The sequence below is a fragment of the Callithrix jacchus genome, chromosome 9 (assembly GCF_049354715.1).
Source record: "Callithrix jacchus isolate 240 chromosome 9, calJac240_pri, whole genome shotgun sequence".
Lineage (NCBI taxonomy): Eukaryota > Metazoa > Chordata > Mammalia > Primates > Cebidae > Callithrix > Callithrix jacchus.
In genome coordinates this window covers 33,180,314-33,203,150 of record NC_133510.1, presented here as the reverse complement: position 1 = coordinate 33,203,150, position 22,837 = coordinate 33,180,314, and the positions used below count along the sequence as shown (strand labels likewise).

General features: G+C 41.6%; 1 protein-coding gene across 8 annotated transcripts in view; it reads right to left on the bottom strand.

Moving 5' to 3' along the window:
• PRICKLE1 (prickle planar cell polarity protein 1) overlaps positions 1 to 22,837 on the bottom strand; it is a 125,473-nt gene continuing 102,636 nt past the window's right edge. For 5 of the 8 annotated variants that reach the window (XM_035255770.3, XM_054238158.2, XM_035255766.2 and 2 more), the window contains exons 2-8: positions 12,770 to 12,949; positions 10,631 to 10,744; positions 9,850 to 9,987; positions 9,029 to 9,232; positions 7,276 to 7,462; positions 5,457 to 6,320; positions 1 to 2,288 (exon numbers count right to left, since the gene is read on the bottom strand). In XM_035255770.3, the coding sequence (XP_035111661.1) occupies positions 1,432 to 2,288; positions 5,457 to 6,320; positions 7,276 to 7,462; positions 9,029 to 9,232; positions 9,850 to 9,987; positions 10,631 to 10,744; positions 12,770 to 12,901 (2,496 nt within the window). In that variant the 5' untranslated portion in view covers positions 12,902 to 12,949 and the 3' untranslated portion in view covers positions 1 to 1,431. The remainder of the gene's footprint in view (positions 2,289 to 5,456; positions 6,321 to 7,275; positions 7,463 to 9,028; positions 9,233 to 9,849; positions 9,988 to 10,630; positions 10,745 to 12,769; positions 12,950 to 22,837) is intronic. The other 3 variants (XM_035255767.3, XM_035255769.3, XM_035255768.3) reach the window with 1 other exon arrangement.

Sequence of the window (22,837 nt, the reverse complement as noted above, 5' to 3'; positions counted from 1 at the left end):
TTTTGTTATTCATTAAGCGTTTATTAAATACCTCCCTAAAGGTTCCAGATGCCACTAGAACCTTTAGTTGGTACTGAGATGTATATGCAAGAATGGCACATATCAAAATATCTGCTCATTAGTTCAGATACAACATAATTTTTTCCTTGAACCAGAACCTCATATTAACTTAAAGTACTCAATGGCATAGCATCCTCTAATTTAAAGATTTTAAAACAAAAACATAACCAGAAGACCCAGTTTTCAAAATTGCTGTTAAAGGCCAACATATTAGTGGAAGGGAAGGAATAAAAAGGAATAACCTCTCTTAAAATAACAATCTACAAAGTCCTCTGCCACAAAAGCAGATCCTTGTCATTTCCCATGAGATAATCACCTTGCTGAGAATGAGAATGGCACCCCCCACAGGCAGGGGGGATAAAATCCATTTACTGAAACAGCTTCTACTTGTTTTTATCATATATTCCAGGAGTTATGTGTGTGAGGGGTTTTTACATTTATACAGTTTACATTGCTTGGCCCATAAATAACACATGTAAGATTAATAGGGCCATAGTTTTTTAAAGAGTATTTACATAGCCCCACCATGCATACAGAGCCTTTTTTAATATTGGGGGGAAAAAAATCAAAGTTGAATTTTCCGTCACTAGGCAATATAAAGTTGACCATCTAAATTTATAAACCCTGACTAAAATACAAGCAATCAGTTCATCCATAAATGCTGTTTCTGGTTCCTTAGTAAATCTAGCACTGCAGTGTAACAAACGGCTTACAATTCAGGGATATAAAAATATCAGCTTTAAAATCTGAACTGTACAGTATATACATTAATATTTGCACCATTAAATTAGGAATACACTTAAGTCTATGAAATACTACGTTATAAATAGCAATGTTTTTTGTTTGTTTCCAATCTGTAGCTGGCGCTGAGACAATACAATGTTCACCTGGCCAAAGAGGTTGGAGGGGACAAGTTGGCCTCACACTAGGATGCACAGTGTTAGCTAGGTCATCGTGACGGGCATGCCTCACACCAAGAAGGACTATCAAGACCTGGGCTGACCTGACTTACATAAATGACAAACACTATTGCTTTACAAAGGTGGCTGGAGTTCTCCATCTTCTAAAATCAACACCCCATCCAATCCCTTTGAGACAGCATCTTGAGTTATTCCCTTGACTGGAAACCAAAGCAGCTATATCAGTCTGTAACGCACGGGCACCCGATAGGCACAAGATGCCATCCAAGGAGGGTAAAGTGGAGAAATCACACCTTTCAAATGTTAATCTGACACTGTAAACAGCTGTTGAGTTCTCATTTACATGGCCAAAGAAAGCACTTTAAACTATTTTCACAACTTTCCTATGGAAGAAAAAGATTCAGATGGTTAATGGCTAAGTTTTAAGCAAATGCTCTCCATCACTACTTGGTTAAGAAATAATACAATTTTTGCCCTTGTGTCCCTTTTTCTTCTTGGATTTAGTTGTCCTCTGACCAAACTGAGGGGTGGGAAGTGCAGACGGTGGACTAGAAAGGTCATCTGTATAGTAGGCAAATCTCTGTGGCCGAGGTTGAGGGATTGGCTGTCCAAGAAAATAGCCTTCTTCTTCTGAGTCGGAAGAGGAGGAGGAGGAAGAACACCAGGAATCATCATCCTCACCATACAGTCCCAGAAACCGATTCATTCCTGGGTTCTGCAGGCCATAATCGGAAATGGCATGGGCGTACTGTCCATAGAGATCAGCGTTCTGGATGTATGCTTGGATCTCCCGGGCACTTTTATTCTGTATAAATTTCTCATAGTTATCAGGGGTGTACAGCCGCAGTCTCTCCTTGGGAGAGTATTTTCTTTCTGTAACAAGATTCAGGGCATTGTCAGAGCGGGACTTTCTACTTCTCCTGCGGCGGTGGTGATGAGACCTGGATCCCCTCTCTTCAAAATGGTAGACGCGTCTCCGAGTCCTTTCACTCATGGGAGGCTGCCGGATTTCGACGTCATAGTTCCCGTTGTCAATGACATCATCGGAAAACTTGACCTGCTGTGGTCTGGATTGAGACTTGGACCTTCTGAGCACTGGCAGATGTACTGGTTTCTCTTCAGGCAGGATTTTTTCTGGACACAACTCTGAACTTAGACTCTTTAAGGACTCTGCACTCCTGTGCAGCATGGAAGAGTTCAAAGTTCCCATATTGCTCATTTTCTCACAATCTTCTGTTTCCATCTCCTCAAAATTTTGCAGAGAATATAACGATGGCCTTGGCTTGCTTTCTCCATCCACCGAAGCCCCTAGAAGAGAGGCCAAAACAAGATGAGCTTCTCAGTCAACCTAATATTTGACAGTTATTAAAAGCAAGCTACTGAAAGGAAATATTTCACAGAAAATTTCATTTCAGTATTTGATTAAAACCCATAGGGAAAGCCAACATATATATACCAATTGAGAAGTGGTATAAATGTTATTGTTACAAGGGTCACAGCCTTTTTTTTTTTTTTTTTTTTTAATAAAGGTGGGGTTTCACCATGTTGGCCAGGCTGGTCTTGAACTCCTGACCTCATGTGATCCACCCCCAAAGTGCTAGGATTACAGGTGTGAGCCACCGCACCCAGCCTTTTTTTTTTTTTTTTTTTTTTGAGATGGAGTTTTGCTTTTGTTGCCCAGGCTGGAGTGCAATGGCGTGATCTCGGCTCACTGCAACCTCTGCCTCCTGGGTTCAAGTGATTTTCCTGCCTTAGCCTCCCAAGTAGCTGGGATTACAGGCATGCGCCACCACACCTGGCTAATTTTGTATTTTTAGTAGAGATAGGGTTTCTACATGTTGGTCAGGCTGGTCTTCAAACTCCCGACCTCAGGTGATCCACTTGCTTTGGCCTCCCAAAGTGCTGGATTTACAGGTGTGTGCCACCAGGCACAGCCTGTCTTACAAACCTGGAGTCAAAGATTAGTTACAGCATGTGGCATGAGCAACAAAAATTTAAGAGCTCTTCATAGCAGCCTCCTCATTCATTAACATATAATGTAGAAGCTTCTGCCCCTCAAATCCATTAAAGCCACATTGCTTCATTTGAACATCTTTTAAATCAATCCCTTCCTTGGCCTCCATTATGAGCTAGTCTTCCTCATCTTATACTGAGATTAGTGGTCAGCCAACTACAGCTCAACAGCCTGTTTTATTGTGTATCAAGTTTTATTTGAACAGCGACATCTATTTGTTTACATATTGTTTATGGTTACTTTCTACAGTGGCAGAGCTGAATAGCTGTAGTTGCACCAGAGACCGTAGGCCTAAAAAGTGCTATCAAGCAGATTACGGAAAAGGTTCAACTCCTGACCTAGATCTTCATCCAGTCTTTTCTGCCTTCTAGCTGTAAAATATTCCACTTCAAGATTAACCTTCTATTGAAACATTTCTCAAAAGAGATAGTGATCTCTTTTGACATAATAGGGCCAGGCATGTTAAGATAAATACATATAGCCTAACAGACTGTAAATGACAAAGGGAGTGGTGTGAATGTTTGTCAACTGGAGACTATATAACTTCCTACTTTTTAAGGGGAGCCTATTTTTCAGCTCATTATTGTCAAGGAATGTCAGGGCCAAATTATGTTTCTTTTCTTATTTGAGACAGAGTCTTGCTCCGTCGCCTAGGCTGAAATGCAATGGTGTGATCTTGGGTCACTGCGACCCCTGCCTCCCAGGTTCAAGTGATTCTCCTGCCTCAGCCTCCAGAGTAGCTGAAATTATAGGCAGGTGCCACCATGCCTAGCTATTTTTTGTATTTTTAGTAGAGACTGGGTTTTACCATGTTGGCCAGGCTGGTCTCAAACTCCTGACCTTAGGTGATCCACCCACTTTGGCTTCCCAAAGTGCTGGGACTGCAGGTGTGAGCCACTGCACCTGGCCAAATTATGTCTATTTCTAATATTAAATTTAAAACTCTTGGCACTAGGCCTGGCAGAGAGTCTCACCCATCATTCTTCCTCAACTCCCCTTTATTGTAGTCCTTATCTTTGACAAGTCCGCAGAAGCCAGGGGCGGGGGCAGGTAGCAGCTTTATCTTACCCCTCCTTGTCACTGCAGTGTCTGCACAAGTCACTCCTGGCAGGAGGCAGCTACTAAGCCTTTCCTGTCTACATTAAAGAAAAATTACCTTCATGAAAGGGCTGGACATCAGTAGTTTGACTATAAAACCAGCCATGCAACAGAAACATTTCTATAATCCAAAGACTTGCTGGGAATAAGTTTCATAATCTCCTGGGTTCTAGGTCCAATCTTGCCTTTAGAACCTATGTAAGGTTGGGCATTTAGCCTTTTGGTAATTCAAGTTTCCTCATTTGTAAAATGCAGTTGTATCATCCACTCTATACAGCTCAGGGTCATTTTAAAGATAAAATGTGGATGATTGATATGACTGTATTTTGAAAACATTAAAGTAGGCCAGGGGCAGTGGCTCACACCTGTAATCCTAGCACTTTGGGAGGCTGAGGCAGGTGGATCACCTGAGGTGAGTAGTTAGAGACCAGCCTGTCTCACGAAAATTAGCTGGGTATGGTGGCAGGCGCCTGTAATCCCAGCTACTCATAAGGCTGAGGCAGGAGAATCACTTGAACCCAGAACCTGGGAGGCCGAGGTTACAGTGAGCTGAGATCACACCACTGCACTCCTGCCTGGGCGACAAGAGTGAAACTCTGTCTCGAAAAAAAAAAAGTAATTATTTTATAATCTAAATAAAAAGTATTCAGCTATTTTGAGCTGCTGTCACAGGACAATACAGGAAGATGTTAAAATATGAGCTTGTAAAGTGTTACGGCCAATTTTGGTATCTTGAAATCCATACAGCATAATCCAAGTATACAATATCTTTCAGACACAATCCAGTTGTAGACGCCTTCATCCAATCAATTTCCTTCTCTTCAAAACAGGGATAATAAAACCTGTCCCTAAAGACCGTACTGTAAATATATTTTATGCATATGCACTCACCTGTACACGTTTGTTTTGCTAGTGTTTGGTATTTAAGTGAAATTCCTTCCTTCCCTTGATCCATGGTTTTCAATAACATACAATTCCTACTCATGCTGAATTGCAATTTTTTTTTTTTTGAGATGGAATCTCACTCGTCACCCAGGCTGGACTGCAGTGGAGCAATCTCTGCTCACTACAATCTCTGCACCTGGGTTCAAATGATTCTCCTGCCTCAGCTTCCCGAGTAGCTGGGATTACAGGCACCCGCCACCACGCCCAGCTAATTTTTGTATTTTTAGTAGAGATAGGGTTTCACCATGTCGGCTAGGCTGGTCTCAAACTCCTGACCCCAGGTGATCTGCCCACCTCAGCCTCCCAAAGTGCTGAGACTACAGGTGTGAGCCACCATATCCAGCTGGAATTGCAATTTTTTGAACACACTTTGTAGCAGCTCCTTTTTTCAAATACTCCATAATCCCCAGATTACATACCTGTGATATTGGACAATGCCAAAGAATCCATCGAATCCCGAACACTTTGCTCTGGTTTCAGGTCTGACAGACACTCCAGGGAATCTTCATACCACTGTGTTTCATTGTGATTATACCCTGAAGCCCCATGGTCCAGATCCAGTTCCTGGAGCCTTCTACTGCTTGCAGGGCCCGGGTGGCTGCCATAAGCAGAATCACCCAGTCCATCTTGTGATTGTGCCCAGTACATATCAGACTGGTATTTTTTACTTGCAAGGCTCTGGTTATTTTGCTTTAACTCAGTCTTATTTTTAACCACGTTATCAGATATCCAATGCTCATTGGCTCGAATATCCATCTCATTGGGCTGTGGCTGAAAGAGGCTTTTATCACCAAACTTGAGGAGGAGCTGTGTCATATAATCTTCATGGTCAGCCCATTCTTCAGGGTCTTCTGGAGTTTCATGTTCTACTCTGCCTTTCCAAAATTCTTCACTGGCAAAACTTGTTCCTTGCCTGGAGAGACTCAGATCATCCAATTTTCGAGAAAGGGTGTCATCAGCATTGCCTGAGAGGCCAGGAAACTTGTAGTTCAGAGCAGGGGATAAGAGAAGAGACTGTCTACACTGATCTGCTGACCGACTGCTCTTGCCCATTCGGACACTTCTTCGGGAATCTCTTGATCGAGCTGACTGAAATGCAGAGTCGGAAGAATCAGAGGCATGGACGTCTTCACCGAGACTGCATGTTTTTGAACAGTAAATCTGACCCTGTTTGGGAAGGAAGGGACATCCCAACAAAGAAGCTTTACACTGGGCACAGGAAAAGCATGCTTCCGTGGCATGCCAGTGCTGCCCGTCATAGGTCATCTGTGCGTGGTCCACACCTGTTTTGAAAAGGATAGAATAAGTAACAGGTTATAGTTTATTGCCTGAAACAAGAAATAAGGAGGAAATGAAAAAAAATAAAGATTATGGGCATGGGGGAGCTCTCAAGGGTAATGGAAATGTCTGTATCTTGAGAGGGGTGTGGGTGACACATAAAATTAATCCGAATTCTTTGTGGATTCTGTATTTGTGAATTTGCCTACTTATTAAAATTTATTCATAACCCCAAAACTGATATTTGCAACACTTTCATGGTCATTTGCAGATGTGCAGAGTGGTAAAAACATGAATTGAACCAACACGCATCAATCCAAGAGATGCTCTGCCTTTTGTTTCGGCTCTCATATTGTAGACAAGTATCCTATTCCTGGTCTATTTACTGCCGTGTTTTCTGCATTTTTGTGCTTTTTGTTGGTGAGTTTCCTGCTTAAAATGACCCCCAAGTATAATGCTGAAATGCCGTCGTATTCCAAAGTACAAGAAGGCTGTGATGTGCCTTATGGAGGAAAGACATCTAATTAGATAAGCTCCTAATCTTGAGTACACTACTACTGGCTATGAGTTCAGTCTTAATGCATCAACAATGTGTATTCAATAAGGAGGTAGCTTTAAGGAAAAACACACGTGACGCAAGGTTATGTACTGATGAGTTGATGAAACTGTGACCAGAGGCTCACAGGAACCTAACCCTATATTCCCCCACGATTCAGTGTTCACTAATCCAGTGTTTGCAGGAACTTTACAGAACACAACTATGGTGAATCCACTCTACGGTGAACAAGGATCCACTCTATGTTCATTTGTCAAAGCTCATCAGCGGGAACACATATGATCTGGACATTTCACTGTATGTAAATTATACCTCAACTTTAAAAAACAGAAAAAAAGACTGTGGATAATCCTAGACAGACTAATGGCTAGGTAACAGGGCAGATGGGGAGGCTGTGGCCTTACCAATATGATCCCCACAGGTTTCACAGTACTCCGCATAGAGAGACTCAAAACAGCCACAGCAGAAGGGGCGGCCATCCTTCATGATATACCTCTGTCCTCCCAGGACCGTTTCACACTCAAGGCAGCAGAAATGTTTCATGTGCCAATGGCGACCCTCAGCTTCTGTGCACTCATCAGCAAAAATTATCTTCAAAAAGAAATGTGAAACCAGAGAATGAAAGGATATCATTAGGAACTATTTTAAAGGCCAAGTAACTATGTTTTCTGGGCAATGGACAGACACTGGCTCTTTAAAAAATCAGATAGCCTTGTTTCTTAGAGATACAAGCTTAAAACTAACCTCATTTAGCTACAAACTAGAGCATAAACTGACAGTGTTGAAAAAAGAAATAATAATTCTACATTGGAAATAATTCACTGGGTTGTATTTTTGCTCCTCGGTAACATTTCCTTGGCATAATCAGGCAAAGAACACATTAACACAGAAATAATTTAGTGAAACAATTTGGTGTTTTAGTAGAAAGAAAACTCATAAAAATGTCTGTGGACTCAATGCAGTTACAGCTGTACATGCTGGAACTGAACGAACAGCACTTGTGTTGATGATGCTTTATTTGCCCTGGTGGCCATCTCCAGATGAAGGATTCTTTTTATTTATCTTTTTGAGATAGGGTCTCACTTGTAGCCCAGGCTGGAGCACACTGGCACAATCATAGCTCTTTGTAGCCTCAAACTCCTGGGCTTGAGCCATCCTCCCACCTCCACCTCCTGAGTAACTGGGACCATAAGGGCACAACCACAAGGCCCAGGTAATTAGAAAACAATTTTGGGCAGAGATGGGGGTCTCACCATGGGGTCCAGTCTGGTTCTTTTATTTTTTTATATTTTTGGTTTTCAAAATATGTTCAAGTAACACACTGTTGAAAAAAACGTGTAAAATAAATAAACGTATAAAAGTAAAAATAAAGTTTATTGTCATAGATTGAAGGAGACTAAGAAGATACAACGAGTAAATGCAGTGAGGCACTCTGGATTGATCTTGGGTAAGAAAAGGAACATCCATTTAAAAATGGGAAAATCTCAACAAAGACTATGGTTTAGTTAATGGTATTACACTGATGTTAATGTCTTAGTTTTGATACATATAGTATGGTTATGTAAGATGTTACCATCAGGGGAAGCTGGGAGAAGGGCACGCAGGATCTCTCTGTAATAGTTTTGCAACTCTTCTGTAAATCTAAAATTATTTTAAAATAAAAAGCTAAAGGGAGAATTTTTTTCCTTTCAAGCCATCATCCAGTCCCACCTTCGCCCAGGGTAACTACTATTAACTTGCTATTTGTCTTTCCATACTTTTTCTGAGTATAAACAAATACATATATCATGTTGGTTTTTTAATCCTTAACAAAAATAAGACCATCTTCTACGTGCTCTTCTGCAACTTATATTTTCTCACAACCCACTGAAGACATAATACTTACCAAAGTACAAAGACATTTGCTTTCCTTTCTATATTATTAGGTAGGTGCAAAAGTAATTGCAGTTTTAATCACTATGGCAAATCTGCAATTACTTTGCATCAACCAAATATAGATTATTCCATTGTGTGAATGTACAAGATTATCTTAAAAATATACACACAGAGCAAAATCCAGGAAAATTTAATATTTTACTTAGATGTAAACAGTGGAATATTGGCTTAATCTAACCTTATTTTTCCCAGTGTGAAAGGATGAACCTTTTTTTTTTTTACCTCATCACATGCTGAGCACCGTGGTTTGAGCAGTTCTGCATGGTGCCTGCCACAGTGAATTTTTCCATCCTGATAAAAATAGATGAGGTCGACCAGCAGCTCATTGCACGTGAAGCAGACAAAACAGGATGGGTGCCAGCACACACCAGGGCCCGCGCGGGAAGCGAACACTGCAACTTCACCTCCGTTTATCTTCAACCCACACTACAAACAAACAGGTTTGAATGTAAAAGGATCATTCTTAAAGACGGGATTCTCAGGATTTCCTACATTAGGATACATCTCAAATTTGTGAGGAATGCATTAATTTGCCCTCCTCTGTTAGTGATTAAGTAGCTCTTTAATGCTGGATTGCTAATGATTCTCCACTGTAAGGCACGTGCCTCAGACATACTACGACTGTTTTTAAGGACAGTGTAATCTGATTCACACAAATAGTGGTTTTCCTGTGCCAGCCTCCTGCTGGATACATTTCCTACTCAGAACTGCCAGCAAAGATCTAAATGTCTTCATTATGTTTCTGCATCTTTTGAGTATGAGGTGTATCCTAGCACCTACCTTCATGCCAGGATCCTACCAAAGGCAGGATTTCACCCAATGTTTGCATAAGGGCGACTGACTCCTGCTGTCACACACAACAGTGTAGCCAGCTACAAATATGAAACATGAATTTCTATTTAACAAAAAGCTAGGCTGTCTTTCTCTTATTTTTTTGGAGGCTTTCAGGGCTCACACCTCTGCTAGCCTAGTCACCTACCCCCAACTGTCCACTCCATCCTCATCACTGCCACAAGCTATGCATTGGAGAAGGGGCTGCCCACCTGCTCACACACAGCATGCATGACTGCTCTGGACAGAAGCTTAATTGTTCCTCTTCCCAGTGCTTCTTTCTTCCGCTGAGCACTGAAAACCTGCAATTCTTTTTTCTCCTCTTCACTCAAAGACTGGCAATACCGCACCTTCACAGAAAGCAAATCAGAAACACCACACTGAGTACACAGTACTTCTCACCAGTTCTCGACTTCCAGAGTTAGAGTTTCAGGAAATAAAACAGTAAGTTTAGCTCGCCTGTGTCATGCCTCCACAATTTTAAAATGACACCATATCTGAATCTTACAGCCTCTCTAGAAAGGGAAATGCAATGTGAAGAAATAGTCTCTTTAAAATAATAAATGTTTAATTGAAACCCTTATTAGTACAGACATTAAAAAAAAATACTAACCTTTCCACGAAAGGTTTAAACCTGTTAATTGCCACTTTTATTGTCCATTCTACATGCACTCCACTCAATTGCTGGCCTGAATGACTACAAAGCATTCACTTTGGATTGAGGGGCAGGGAAATCTCAGGAATTTGTAGGTTCCTAATCACTGGTGGGTGGCTGCAAACACTATAAAAACCAACTTGTGTTAAGTTTATTACACTGATAGTCTTTTTCCTCTCTTCTTTTTAAGAATAAAAACTGTATTCTCTGGCCAAATTTTAACTAAAGAAAGGCAAAAGAGAGCCCTAGCCAGTGAGGAGTTGGGGTTTATAAGCAGCATCTCAACGCTTATCATGCATTTTTCTTTTTTCTAATTAGCCTTCTTCCCGTTATTTTACCTCATTATCATGTGGTGGTAACTGGTACAAAAGCTGTTTAATCCGATGTTTCTCTCCAGGGCTGTTAACATAAGGAACCTTCTCCTCTGGTAAGCAAGCAAAATAGAGCTGGATCTGCATAATAGATAGTTCGAATGGCATCAGCATACAGAACTGAGCATCTCAGCTCACTTTATCTTTAAAAGTTACCTTTCCCTAGGTACAGGGTTTGACCTCTTGTAGCTAATGAGAAGACCAGCTCTGAGCCAACTCAGCAGAACTGCAAACCTTTGGATAACTAGCACCCAGCTGCTAAATTGCTCTTCAGGAATGTAATTTGTAGTGACAATTAGGCACATCATAAATTATGCACCATAAAATATGCACATTTAAGACTACTATTCCTGGTGGTGTGACTCACACCTGTCATCCCAGCACTCTGGGAGGCCAAGGCTGGTGGATCACATGAGGTCACGAGTTCAAGACCAGCCTGGCCAACATAGTAAAAACCCTATTTCTACTAAAAATACAAAAATTAGCTGGGTTTGGTGGTGCACACCTGTAATCCTAGCTACTCAGGAGGCTGAGGCAGGAGAATTGCTTGAACCCGTAAGGCGGAGGTTGCAGTGAGCTGAGATCACATCACTGCACTCCAGCCTGGGCAACAGAGTGAGACTCCATTTAAAAAAAAAAAATACCCTTCCCCTGCCAGTCTTCCAAGGGTCAGCCAAGAGATCAGCAAGAGTGAGTATCCTGGGTGAATTCTGCAAATTACCATACAGACTGCGTGACAGAGTCCAAAATCCAGCCACTACACAAATACATTTAATTTGCTCTCTGAATTTTACACATCACAAAGACAAAAGCTGTTTTGCTAAATGTTGTAAGCTCTTCTTTATCAGGTCCTCTCAAACATCAGCTTTCTCTGCTTCCATGCAGGGGGTGCTATTTTCTGAATACCTGGAGTCAGCCTTCCCAGGGAAACTGGAGAGGAGCCATATTGAGCTGTACTTTGCTCACTCTGAAAGGAAAACTTAATTTCTGCTTGTTTTTCTGTTGTTTTTAAAGGATGTTCCTTTAAAAACAAGGAACTATACTTGTTCCTTTAAAAACCTTTAAAAACAAGTACTGCAAAGGATACTGCAGTGCTGAGAAGGAATGAGAGAAAAAAAAGATAGGAATTTAGGACTGGTCAACTTCAATATCTTGGTATTGCACAAAACCCACCCAGCCTAAGATGTAAGAATGGTATCTCTAAGTAGTTTGTCAAAATATTGCTTTCCGAACTGCTTCACCAGCACTCCGCCCTCTCCCCATTCTATCAGCTCTAGAAGCTTTTTACAGTTATAAACACTTACTGAATATGTGTGCCAGGTACTGTGCTATGCCATGGATAAATAAGGATACCCTATTCTCAAAAAATGTCCTACCCTAAAGGAAACAGAACCCTAATTCAGAAGCAAAGCAACCACACACCTCACTGTTAACTTGATTTTTAAATGATGCCTTTGCTCTTTTAATAATATCACCAGGGATTTTCAAGAAGTTAATCACTGTAAAGATATTGGGAAAATTAAAATAGGCAGAGAGAATGTTCTCATATTCCTAAATAACAATACAAACAAAGCATAAAATTAACTCTTTAATTTTTTTTTCTAATCCCCGTGGTACAAGTGACAGGCTCTTTCATATGTGAAGTTATCAAAGGTCAAACGTCTAAGCAGTAACACTTCAGAGGGTTTCTCATCGCTCGCCATTTCTCTTCTAAAGCAAAAGCATTGCTGAGAACTGGCATGGAAGCTTTTCTCTTTTCTTTTATTGCCTTTTTGTTGTCACGGAAGTTTTTTAAAGTAAATTCCTCTCACTCTCAAGGGGAGGGACTCATCAGAAATACACATAACCAATGCCTATGTGGTACAGTGGATTTCATTCATTAGAGCAAAAATGGGATCCTTATGAGGTTTCTGGAACCATGAGTACAAAGAGACTGGAAACTTCCACTGAGAAACTAAATATGACCTTCATAAGTAAAACTTCAAAGCCATACAAAGAATAAGGACTAAGGAGGGTGATGTTCTCTATCCATTTACAAAACACTGTTCAGAAGTCTTAACTCACACTGAAAAACAAAGGTTAAACACAGGATGATGAAGTTCCTACCTGCTCTGGCCTCAGGCCCGGAGGGACCCAGGCGTACTCCTCCAATGCACAGCCAGAGTCATCATCTGATGTGGAACTTCTCTGACAGCCAAAGGCCAGTTTGCTCATCTTGGGCTCCATCTCCAAAGGCATAAAGTTTAAAGCCTGGTTTCTCAGTCACAGAACATTAACCAATGGCTGCTGTGGACAATATAAGAAAAAACAAAGACATCTAAAACCTGAATGCATTTCTCTTACCCTCCCAGAGCTTTTATTGAATGCTGTTAACACACAGCTGGGCCCAGAAAAAGTAACAGAATTACTACTGTCACCACCCCCCAGCCCCCAGGCCCCCTGAAACTTAAAATTCAGAGCTATATAATTCGCAAGTAGTCCCTTTGCCAGCTCTGAATTTCAGAGCATGCCACCAAAGCTAGTTTATTTCCAGGAGCCTTAAAAGGTGCCTCTCTACAGTCAATTCATTAGGAAAGTTCTCAAGAAAGTTGCTGTGTCGACTTCTGCACACAAATCCCTGTGACATCCTATGAGTTGTAGAAAGAAGTGTCAGGGATTGGGTCACCTGCCTTGCCCACTACTATGTCACATGAAAAATGGCTCAAGACCCCACTCGGCCCCCCAGTATTTCCCAAGCAATTTTTCCAACTGAGGTAGTGCTGCCTCCTGAGAGTGGGTCTACTCAGCCAAACTGCTCAGGTTTCAGATTTCTAATTATGGTTTGTAAGACACTAAACTTGAGTTTACACATTAAATAGAAATAGTGCAATTAAAGCCTTATACTGCACATTAAATCCTCAAGCCTTTACTAAGGGCTAAAGTCAGCCAGACATTCATCAATGAGTTCCTTCAGCAAACAGTCACTAAATACAGCACTACGTGAAAATAAAATCCAGCTTTGTGGCTGTTAATGTTTAATTGCATCATAAGCAGGCATTCACTAAAAAGTTTTGCAGTCATGTGAAATGCCATCAGCCTGCGATGGGCAAAGTAAGACGTAAACCCTTCTCTGAATAGAAAGAAAGCCTCCGCGGATGAAGGGCCACAAAGGCATCAAGACAACATTCTCTGCCCTACAACCCAGGTACTGTGCTGTCACCATTTATGTTCTTTGTATCTTCTGGTTCTTAAAAATCATCCCTCATCCCAGGGCACAAAGAAAATAATAATAATAACACAACTTTCAGAATGAGATGGAGAGATGGAGCTTTTTTATCCCAGCCCCTTTTACCCACAAATAATGATGTAAAGAAAGAAAATTATAGGTAATTATAGCCACCTGATCAAGCTTCAGGGAAGCCAAGAGACTTGTCCAGGGTCATACAGCTAAAAGCCAGAGTCTAGTCACACATACACACTGACACGTCGGACTTCCAAAAATCCTTCTGCCTTAATAAATGTTCTTCCATCTCAGGAAGGATGTCAAAAAAAAGGTTCTCATTTGCTTAAACAAGTGGGAAAGGCAGCGAAAACCCATACACTTTCAGCTGAGACTAAGTCATTTTTCAGCAACGATCTCAATTTAACTCTAAATATTAACAGTGTTGGAAAATACTACCTATTAAAAACCAAAGATCATTGGCCAGGCCCGGTGGCTCATGCCTGTAATCCCAGCACTAAGGGAGATGGATCACAACGTCAGGAGTTCAAGCCCAGTCTGGCCAACATGGTGAAACCCCGTCTCTACTAAAAATACAAAAATAAGTCAAGCATGGTGGTGGATGCCTGTAATCTCAGCTACTTGGCAGGCTGAGGCAGAAGAATTGCTTGAACCTGGAAGCGGAGGTTGCAGTGAGCTGAGATGGCACCAGTGCACTCCAGCCTGAGCGGCAGAGCAAGACTCCATCTCGAAAAACGTAAAATAAAATAAAACCGGCCGGGCGCAGTGGCTCATGCCTATGATCCCAGCACTTTGGGAGGCCGAGGCGGATGGATCACGAGGTCAAGAGATTGAGACCATCCTGGTCAACGAGGTGAAACCCTGTCTCTATTAAAAATACAAAAATTAGCTGGGCATGGTGGTACATGCCTGTAGTCCCAGCTACTCAGGAGGCTGAGGCAGGAGAATTGCCTGAACCCAGGAGGCAGAGGTTGCAGTGAGCCGAGATCGCGCCATTGCACTCCAGTCTGGGTAACAAGAGCGAAACTCCATCTCAAAAAATAAATAAATAAATAAATAAATAAATAAATAAATAAAACCTATGGTTAAAACTTAGGTTTTTCTTTTATAAATGATAGGACATTGAGAAAATTAATGTCGTAGCGGTTCACAAATGAAGGCCAAGCACTTCATAGCTACAATCTTTATTAGCAGTAGGAGCAATGTCACACATATATTATTCCAACTAATAGATTTAACTTCATTCACCGTGAAGAGAAAGTGAAGATGACCTCATTTCCTACACTACCATGGGGAGGTCATGACCTTTTAAACAAGGCGTCATTTCACACAGGTGCAGCTCACTCATGTCTTGACTAAGGAAAGGCTTTCTAAACAGAGGCGGATTCCTCTGACTCCTCAATAAAAAAGGATGCGTTAATGAGTCAAAAAATGTATTGAATATTTTGAAAAAAAAAAAAAAAACAAACACTCCCACATGTCAAAGGAAGAGAACCAGAGGGGTTAAGAATTTAATTAGTAACCCCAAAACTCCTACCAGGAGAATGAGTGCCTTCAATGCAATTTAACCCAAATCATGAAATATGAACATCTGTCCCCTGCCAAATCAGGCTAAGCGGGGAGACAATAAGGTATTTGCTCTGCAGACTTACAAAGAACATAAATATTAAACAGAACGTAGAAATTAAATGTCACTGGATTATAAAACAAGAGAAAACAGCACAAATTAAGACAAGCCAGGGATTTTCCGAGCTGGCACAAAGATACAGATTGCCGAAGACTTGAATTACTTTTACAGCTGTACTCCCTGATTAGGCTTTTGTGAAAAATGTACAGAAAATTACTATCCTAATCAAGGTAAATCAACGTTAGCACTACATGGCACCATCCCACATCCCCTCTTGCCAATCACCTGGAAGTCCTGGCCGCATCTCAAACTTAAAATCCCCACAAGTTCATTCCAGCCTTTCAACAAATTACATAGAGGATTGACTGTCACTCGTGCACAAATTAAAAGTCCAACTGAAGGAACATGAGTGACAATATCCTTTTCATTACAGGCCTGGCTTTCTGTTTCATTTGTTAGCAGATGGCTAACTTACTTCTCCATGCCTGGCTGGTACCACCAGTGTTATGGCATTTAATCGCCATATCAAGCAACCCAGTATGAGTGGAGTCTCACGTAACAGATGGGGAGAGTGAGCCTCAGAGAAGGGTCAACTGTCCAAGCTCAGTAAGTGGCCTTAGGACCAGGCTTGGCTGTGATCATAAACCACTGCAACCCCACACTGCCTCCTTGGGGGAGTGCTGATTGAGCCAATTCCCTTTTCTTTGGGGAATCAGCCAAGCTACTGCACTGCAGACACACAAAGTGACACTACTGAAGGGTAGTCCATTTTGCCCACAGAAGGCATTTTAAGGATACACAGTCAAAAAGAACTGAAAAAAATCCAACGGCCTTATGAGCAGTTGGTTCAAAGTTTATTCACTGAGGAAAGTTTTTCTTTTTCCTTTATATCAGCAAATACTCAAAATGACAAAACACTGCATTTATTGGTAAGTTCTCAGAGCTCATTAAAACACAAACATTAAAAAATGTTGCCTGGGTGTGGTGGTGCACACCTGTAATCCCAGCATTTTGGGAGGCTGAGGTGGGTGGACGACCTGAGGTCAGGAGTTTGAGACCGACCAGCCTGGCCAACGTAGTGAAACTTGTTAGTGAAACTCTACTGAAAATACACAGAAATTAGCTGGGTGTGGTGGTTGGCACCTGTAATCCCAACTACTCAGGAGGCTGAGGCAGGAGAATAGCTTGAACGGAAGTTGCAGTGAGCTGAGATTGCACCACTGCACTCCAGTTTGGGTGTCAGACAGCGAAACTCTGTCTGACAAAAAAAATAAAAATAAAAAGTTATATGGCATGGCATCCACTGGGACCAAGCTGTGCTAGGAGTTTCTACATCATCACTAGCAACTTCTTTACCTGATAACATGAAACTTCAATTTCGATTTTTCTTTTTCCTATTTATCTGAGATGAGGTCTTGCTCTGTCACCCAGGCTAGAATGCAGTGGTACAATCAGGGCTCATTGCAGTCTCTACCTCCCGGGTCCAAGCAATCCTCCTGCCTCAGCCTCCCAAGTAGCTGGGACCACAGGCATGTGCTGCCACACCTGACTAGGTTTTTTGTTTCTATTTTTTGTAGAGATGGTCTCCCTATGTTGCCCAGGCTGGTCTCAAACTCCTGGGCTTAATATATCGTCCTGCTTTGGCCTCCCAAAGTGCTAGGATTACAGATGTGAGTCATGGCACCTGATTTTTTTATTTTTTAAGATTGCTTGTACTTGCCAAGAGACACTGACAGTGTATTCTTAAGTTTATCAGTCGGGTAAAAGCAGTGGCAGCTAAACATAGTTCTTATGCTTGTAAAAAGTTACAATAATAACTATAAAACTGTGACCTCACAAATACCCCTTCCTCAGGCATTTTTCACCACTGTATGGTATCGGGAGCCTGGCTATTCCTTCTGCTCTGGGCCATGGCTGAGGCTCTTCCTGAGGATCACCTCACCTTGGCTGCACGTGGTCTGCCAAAACACCATGTTTTAAGCCAAGCATATGAGACCACAGGTGGATCAGACCTAACAGAAAAATTCTATTAACTTCATTTTCAGGTATTATCTCTTAAGATTGATCACATGAAATGGGCAGAATCAGCTTTAAAAGTAGGCTGAATTATAATAGAAATAGAACTATTCAAAGTCGGGGTTATGGCAGAGTAAAACTTTGCTTTATGATGCTTCTTTTTTCTTTTGTAGAACCATGCTTAGGTGAACTAACAGTGGCCCTGTCCTGTACCCTATACTTTTTTTTGGGAGGGGGCAAAATTTTATTTTGGTATAACTTTAAACTTCCAAAAAGATGCAAGAGTAAAAGGAACTCTGACACATCCCTCACCCAGACTCATCAGCGGCTTCCATCTTGCTCCACGTGCTTTTTCATCCTACTCCTCCCTCCCCCCCCTCACATCTATACACACTTTTGCGGGATCCGTTTGAGAGTGTATTTTTGACATTCTTTTATCTAAGACATCAGCATTCTTGTCAATTCTAAGGCAGGTTTATTGTCTTGGTCTTAAGATGCTGCAGTAAACTTAATCATAAATGTATGTCAACTACGCATTAACCAATCCTGTGCTACGCTTGGAAATAAATCAGGGGTCCGATTTCTCCAGTGTCTCTCTATAATTTTGAATTACAAATAAATAAACCTCATAATGCAGGAGAAAAAAAAGCAAACAGTTTTCGGAGACGGGTTTGTTCAGGTTCCAAATAGTCTGACCATTAAGGAGACGTGTGGAGGACACAAAACCTTTTAACAGCTACACCACCATCAGAGATGGCATTGGGAGGGGCGGGTCAAGCACACAGAACAGCTGTCAGAACTTAGTTCTAATAGGGTCACGAGTTCTTTGCAGACACTGTTTTGAAGACTAAAAGCCTACTATCAGAGTCAAGTAGAGAAATAAATGTCAAGCAGAAAAGAAGGGCTTGGTCACAAGGGAGGTGAGAAAGAAGCCCAAGGTTTGGTAGAGAGAGCTGGAATACTTTTCTCTTAGAAAGGCAAGAATTATCATGGGGCTGTTCCATGCAAGTCATGCAATATGAAATGGAACAGCTCCATTTCCCTCCTTTGTCCTTTCTCTCTCCTCTTCCTTGAAGATAGTTAAATAGCTACTTCTTACCATTTAAAAAGATTCAAAGACAATCAGCTAGCAGATGTATGACTTCTCAACCATCAATTGTCAAGAGAACATCTGACCCAAAGGATAAGAGCTACACTTAGGGAATGGAATCTGATGCTCTCAGCATTCAGTAAACTTGGTCTGATGTCTTCAAAACTTTGACAAGTCAACAAACATCTTAGGACCTGATTTTTTTTTTCATAGCCACTATTGCCTGGGCACGGTGGCTCACGCCTGCAGCACTTTGGGAGGCCAAGGCGGGTGAATAACGAGGTTAGGAGTTCAAAACCAGACTGGCTAATGTGGTACAACCCCGTCTCTACTAAAAAGTACAAAAATTAGCTGGGCATGGTGGCTTGTGCCTGTAATCCCAGCTACTTGGGAGGCTGAGGTAGGAGAATTGCTTGAACCAGGACCTGGGAGGTGCAGGTTGCAGTGAGCCTAGATCGCACAACTGCACTCCAGCCTAGGCTACAGAGCAAGACTCCATCTCAAAAAAAAAAAAAAAAAGCTGCTATTTGCCCTCCAAGATGCAAAAGAGTTTTAAAACAGAAACAAATTTCATGAACATAAAGAATTAAAACTAATATTGCAACCTAGCAATTGGCATTGTTACATCCACTGGGAAGAGCTTTCTTAAAGCTAACCAGTAACAAATGGAATTGGAACAATATGTTAATAACAAAACCTGAGTTTCATCTTCTTTTTGAGCTTGGGAGGGCTCTGGCCTTCTGAATGGCACACAATTTTGCCAAGTTATTGGCCAACATTTCCAGCGGCTGTGGAAGCAGCTTCTAACCAGTCCTCACATAAAACCTCCAACACCGTACACATTGTGTGTGTGCATGCACACATACACACACAGCATGTGTAGTGGTCTATGCATGGGACATGGCAGTTTTTCCAGTTGCCTTAGATAAAGCAACAATTGTGAACATCTAGTATAGGCTTGACTGTGAGGGGGCACTTGTTCCCCAAATTTGAGTATGGCCTCATTCATATAACATAGTGACATAATGAGGGGTTCCTTTGTGAAATTTACTTTCTAGATTCATTCACTGCATTCATTCTTTCATCCTTATATTTAAGGTTGTTGTTGAATGGTTCTAGGGGATGTCAAAAAGGAGCCAACTGACATTTATTCCATTAAAAGCCAGAACATAAGAAGAAATGTAGCTGCCAGGTGCGATGGCTCACGCCCATAATCCCAGCACTTTGAGAGGCCGAGGCTGGATCACTTGAGGCTGGGAGTTCAAGACCAGCCGGACACCAATATGGTGAAACCCCATCTCTACTAAAAACACAAAATTAGCTGGGCATGGTGGTGCATGCCTGCAATCCCAGTTACTTGGGAGGCTGAGGAAGGAGAATTGCTTGAACCCAGAAGACGGAGGTTGCAGTGAGCCAAGATGCACTCCAGCCTGGGCAACAAGACCAAAATTCTGTCACACACTCACACACACACACACACACACACACACACACACACAAATCCATTATTCATCTCCTTGCTTTCTTTAATGATGGCACGTGTAAAAATTATATGTGATTTAGCCTTTGGCTGATCATTTGTTTTCATTTTGAGCAAAGTAGAAAACACTGGCTTCAGGATTCAAGAAACAAAATGGCCCCGACCCATAACTTCATGATAACTAGCAAACTTTTGTAGTTTTTTTTTCTGCCTACTCTCATGTTTTGATCCTTGCTACTTGTCTCTTATGAACTTGCCTTTCCCTTTTGCCCACAACCAACAACCTCCAAACCTTTTAGTTGCTTCCAGTATTCTGTAAATTTAACTACTCTTTGAAAAGTACCTAGAAGCTGGGCACATGCCTATACACTCAGCTACTTGGGGGCTAAAGTGGGAGGACTGCTTGAGCCCAGGAGTTTGAGACCAGTTTGGGCAACACGGCAAGACCCTGTCTCAAAAAGAAGTATATACAGTAAGAAAGGCATGGATGAAGGCTTAAACACTTCTCCTATAAGCACGGTAATCACTGGCGAAATAAGATAGCATATAGTATGTGAAAGTGTTAGTCAAGCTAAAGAGAAGGTTTAATCATTTTATTATGCTATTTTGGCCATTTGGGGATCATTTCATTTTCTACTGGTCTGAATGCTGCTTCCAGGAGAGAGCCAAGGATCGTTATTTTGATTGCCCTTGATATATACATAAATGAGCCAATACTATTTTCCTGTAAAGAGCTTAATAAGTCAGCACAGTATATGAAGGTCCAGAGGCAATGAAGAGTGAACAGTTTCACTAGAAGACAGATTCTTCCAAAGAAGCAACAACAGATGGCAATGGTGCCTGAATCCTATTTTCAAGAATTATAATTTCAGGCAGAATACTGTGGGCTTATCACTACAGGCAACGGGAAGCTGCAAAAGACATGAATGGAGACTGCGACAAGATACTTCTGGTTCTCAAAGAAAATTAAGATGGGGTAGTGATGGCCAGGAAAAAGATAAAGAACCTGAGAGGAGCCAATTAATATACTGTCCCTAAGAAAGCCTACACATGGTGACTTGGGGAGGGAAAGTAAAAGGAACTAATAGGAAGGAAGAAATTGGGTCAAAGATAGTTTGGAGTATCAGGTGATTGACGTACCAATACATAAGTACCTTAGGGCAACTCAGAAGGGAGTGAGGATTTGAGGGATTTCAGGAGAATGAGTTTAATCAGATACATATTGAGGTTGTAACTGTATATCAGGTCTGGTATGATTCCTATTATTCAAACTTTTCTTGGATCAAGTCACCAAATCAAAATCATGCAAGTAAAAAACAGTAATTGTCAGGGCCTGCCATTGAAAAGGAAGTCTAAGGTCATATACCTAATTACAATACTTTTTCCAATGCGATCCCACTCTAGTCCCTATATGAAGACTACTATGGCACTATAGGATCCTATGAAAAAGTATTTCTTGTGTGAACATGTCCAGGGAGTTAGAAACCCTTTGATCACCAAAAGCCAGAACAGGTATGATTTTGTGAACTCAGGCCAACATTCCCTAGGTGTCCCACCCCCCCCACCCCCCCACTGCCCCCCCAGCTCCCCCGCTGTTAAGTGCCACCCAGTGGGCTACAAACTGTCTAACAGCTTCTTTGTTAAACTGCTTGTTAATAAGGCCTTAGTGCATGGAAGATGAGGATCACAGGTTCTCCATTCAAAAGCGACTCTAATTCTCCCAAGCTAAATATGCAGGTGAATTAAATTTAACTACAGACTAATTGAGCAGTACAGAAACATGTCACACATCCATTCTTTTCAAAATGCAAAATATACCACCCTTATGGATATACATATATTTCCTTAACTTCAACTGAGATGTGAATTTATAGTAGAGACATACGAAACTGCCATTTCTTTAGAGGTTTCACACACCCAAAGAGCGTTCAGTGCTTACTGTCTACTAAAGACAAAAGTCATGGCCAGCAGAGCCCAATTCAATCACTTACTTGAAAAATAACATAAGTTATCAGAAGATACTGCTTATGAAACATTCCTTTACTAAAAGTTCTCCATACGAGCCATTAGTGGCATGACGCCATATGCCCCTTGGTATTGTCTGTATTTTCCAAGTAAAGCTCCATCCAGCTTGTACATTTCCTAACAGCTGAGTGGGCTGTCATGCATCACCCAATGGCCAAGAAACTATCCATTTTTCCAAGAGGAAATGTGGAACTCTTTCAAAGCATTCTAATTTCATGCAAAAGTACATTCCATGACAGTAAGAAAGGCTGCTTAACAAAAGGAGGAAACATGACGACAAAGCTTGGTCCTTTGCCAGCGCGGCGCTTGTGGGGTCAGGTTATCCGTAAACGGGTATGTAAAGACAAAATCCCAAATGCATGCCGCGGAATGAGGGGCACCAAACAAGGCGCTGCTCTAATGAGCCCAGTCTTTTCCATAATGGGGGATGCAGATATTTTCCCAAAATCGTGTTCCCCTCAGTCTCCTATTGATTTTTTGGATTTCTATTTTCAACGGTGGCCCGAGGAAACGGCAGCCAGACTTGACTCCAATGTACACACAGACTCAGGTTTCGCCCCGTCACCTGTTGGCTCCTGAACAACACTCCTCTTTGTGAAACTTACAGCACTCATTTGAAACAAGTTTCCAGAGAAAACACTTCAGGAAAGTGTTTGAGAAGTCACAAGACTCGAGTTGTAAAAACAAATTCCACACATAGCCTGGCTTATACCGAC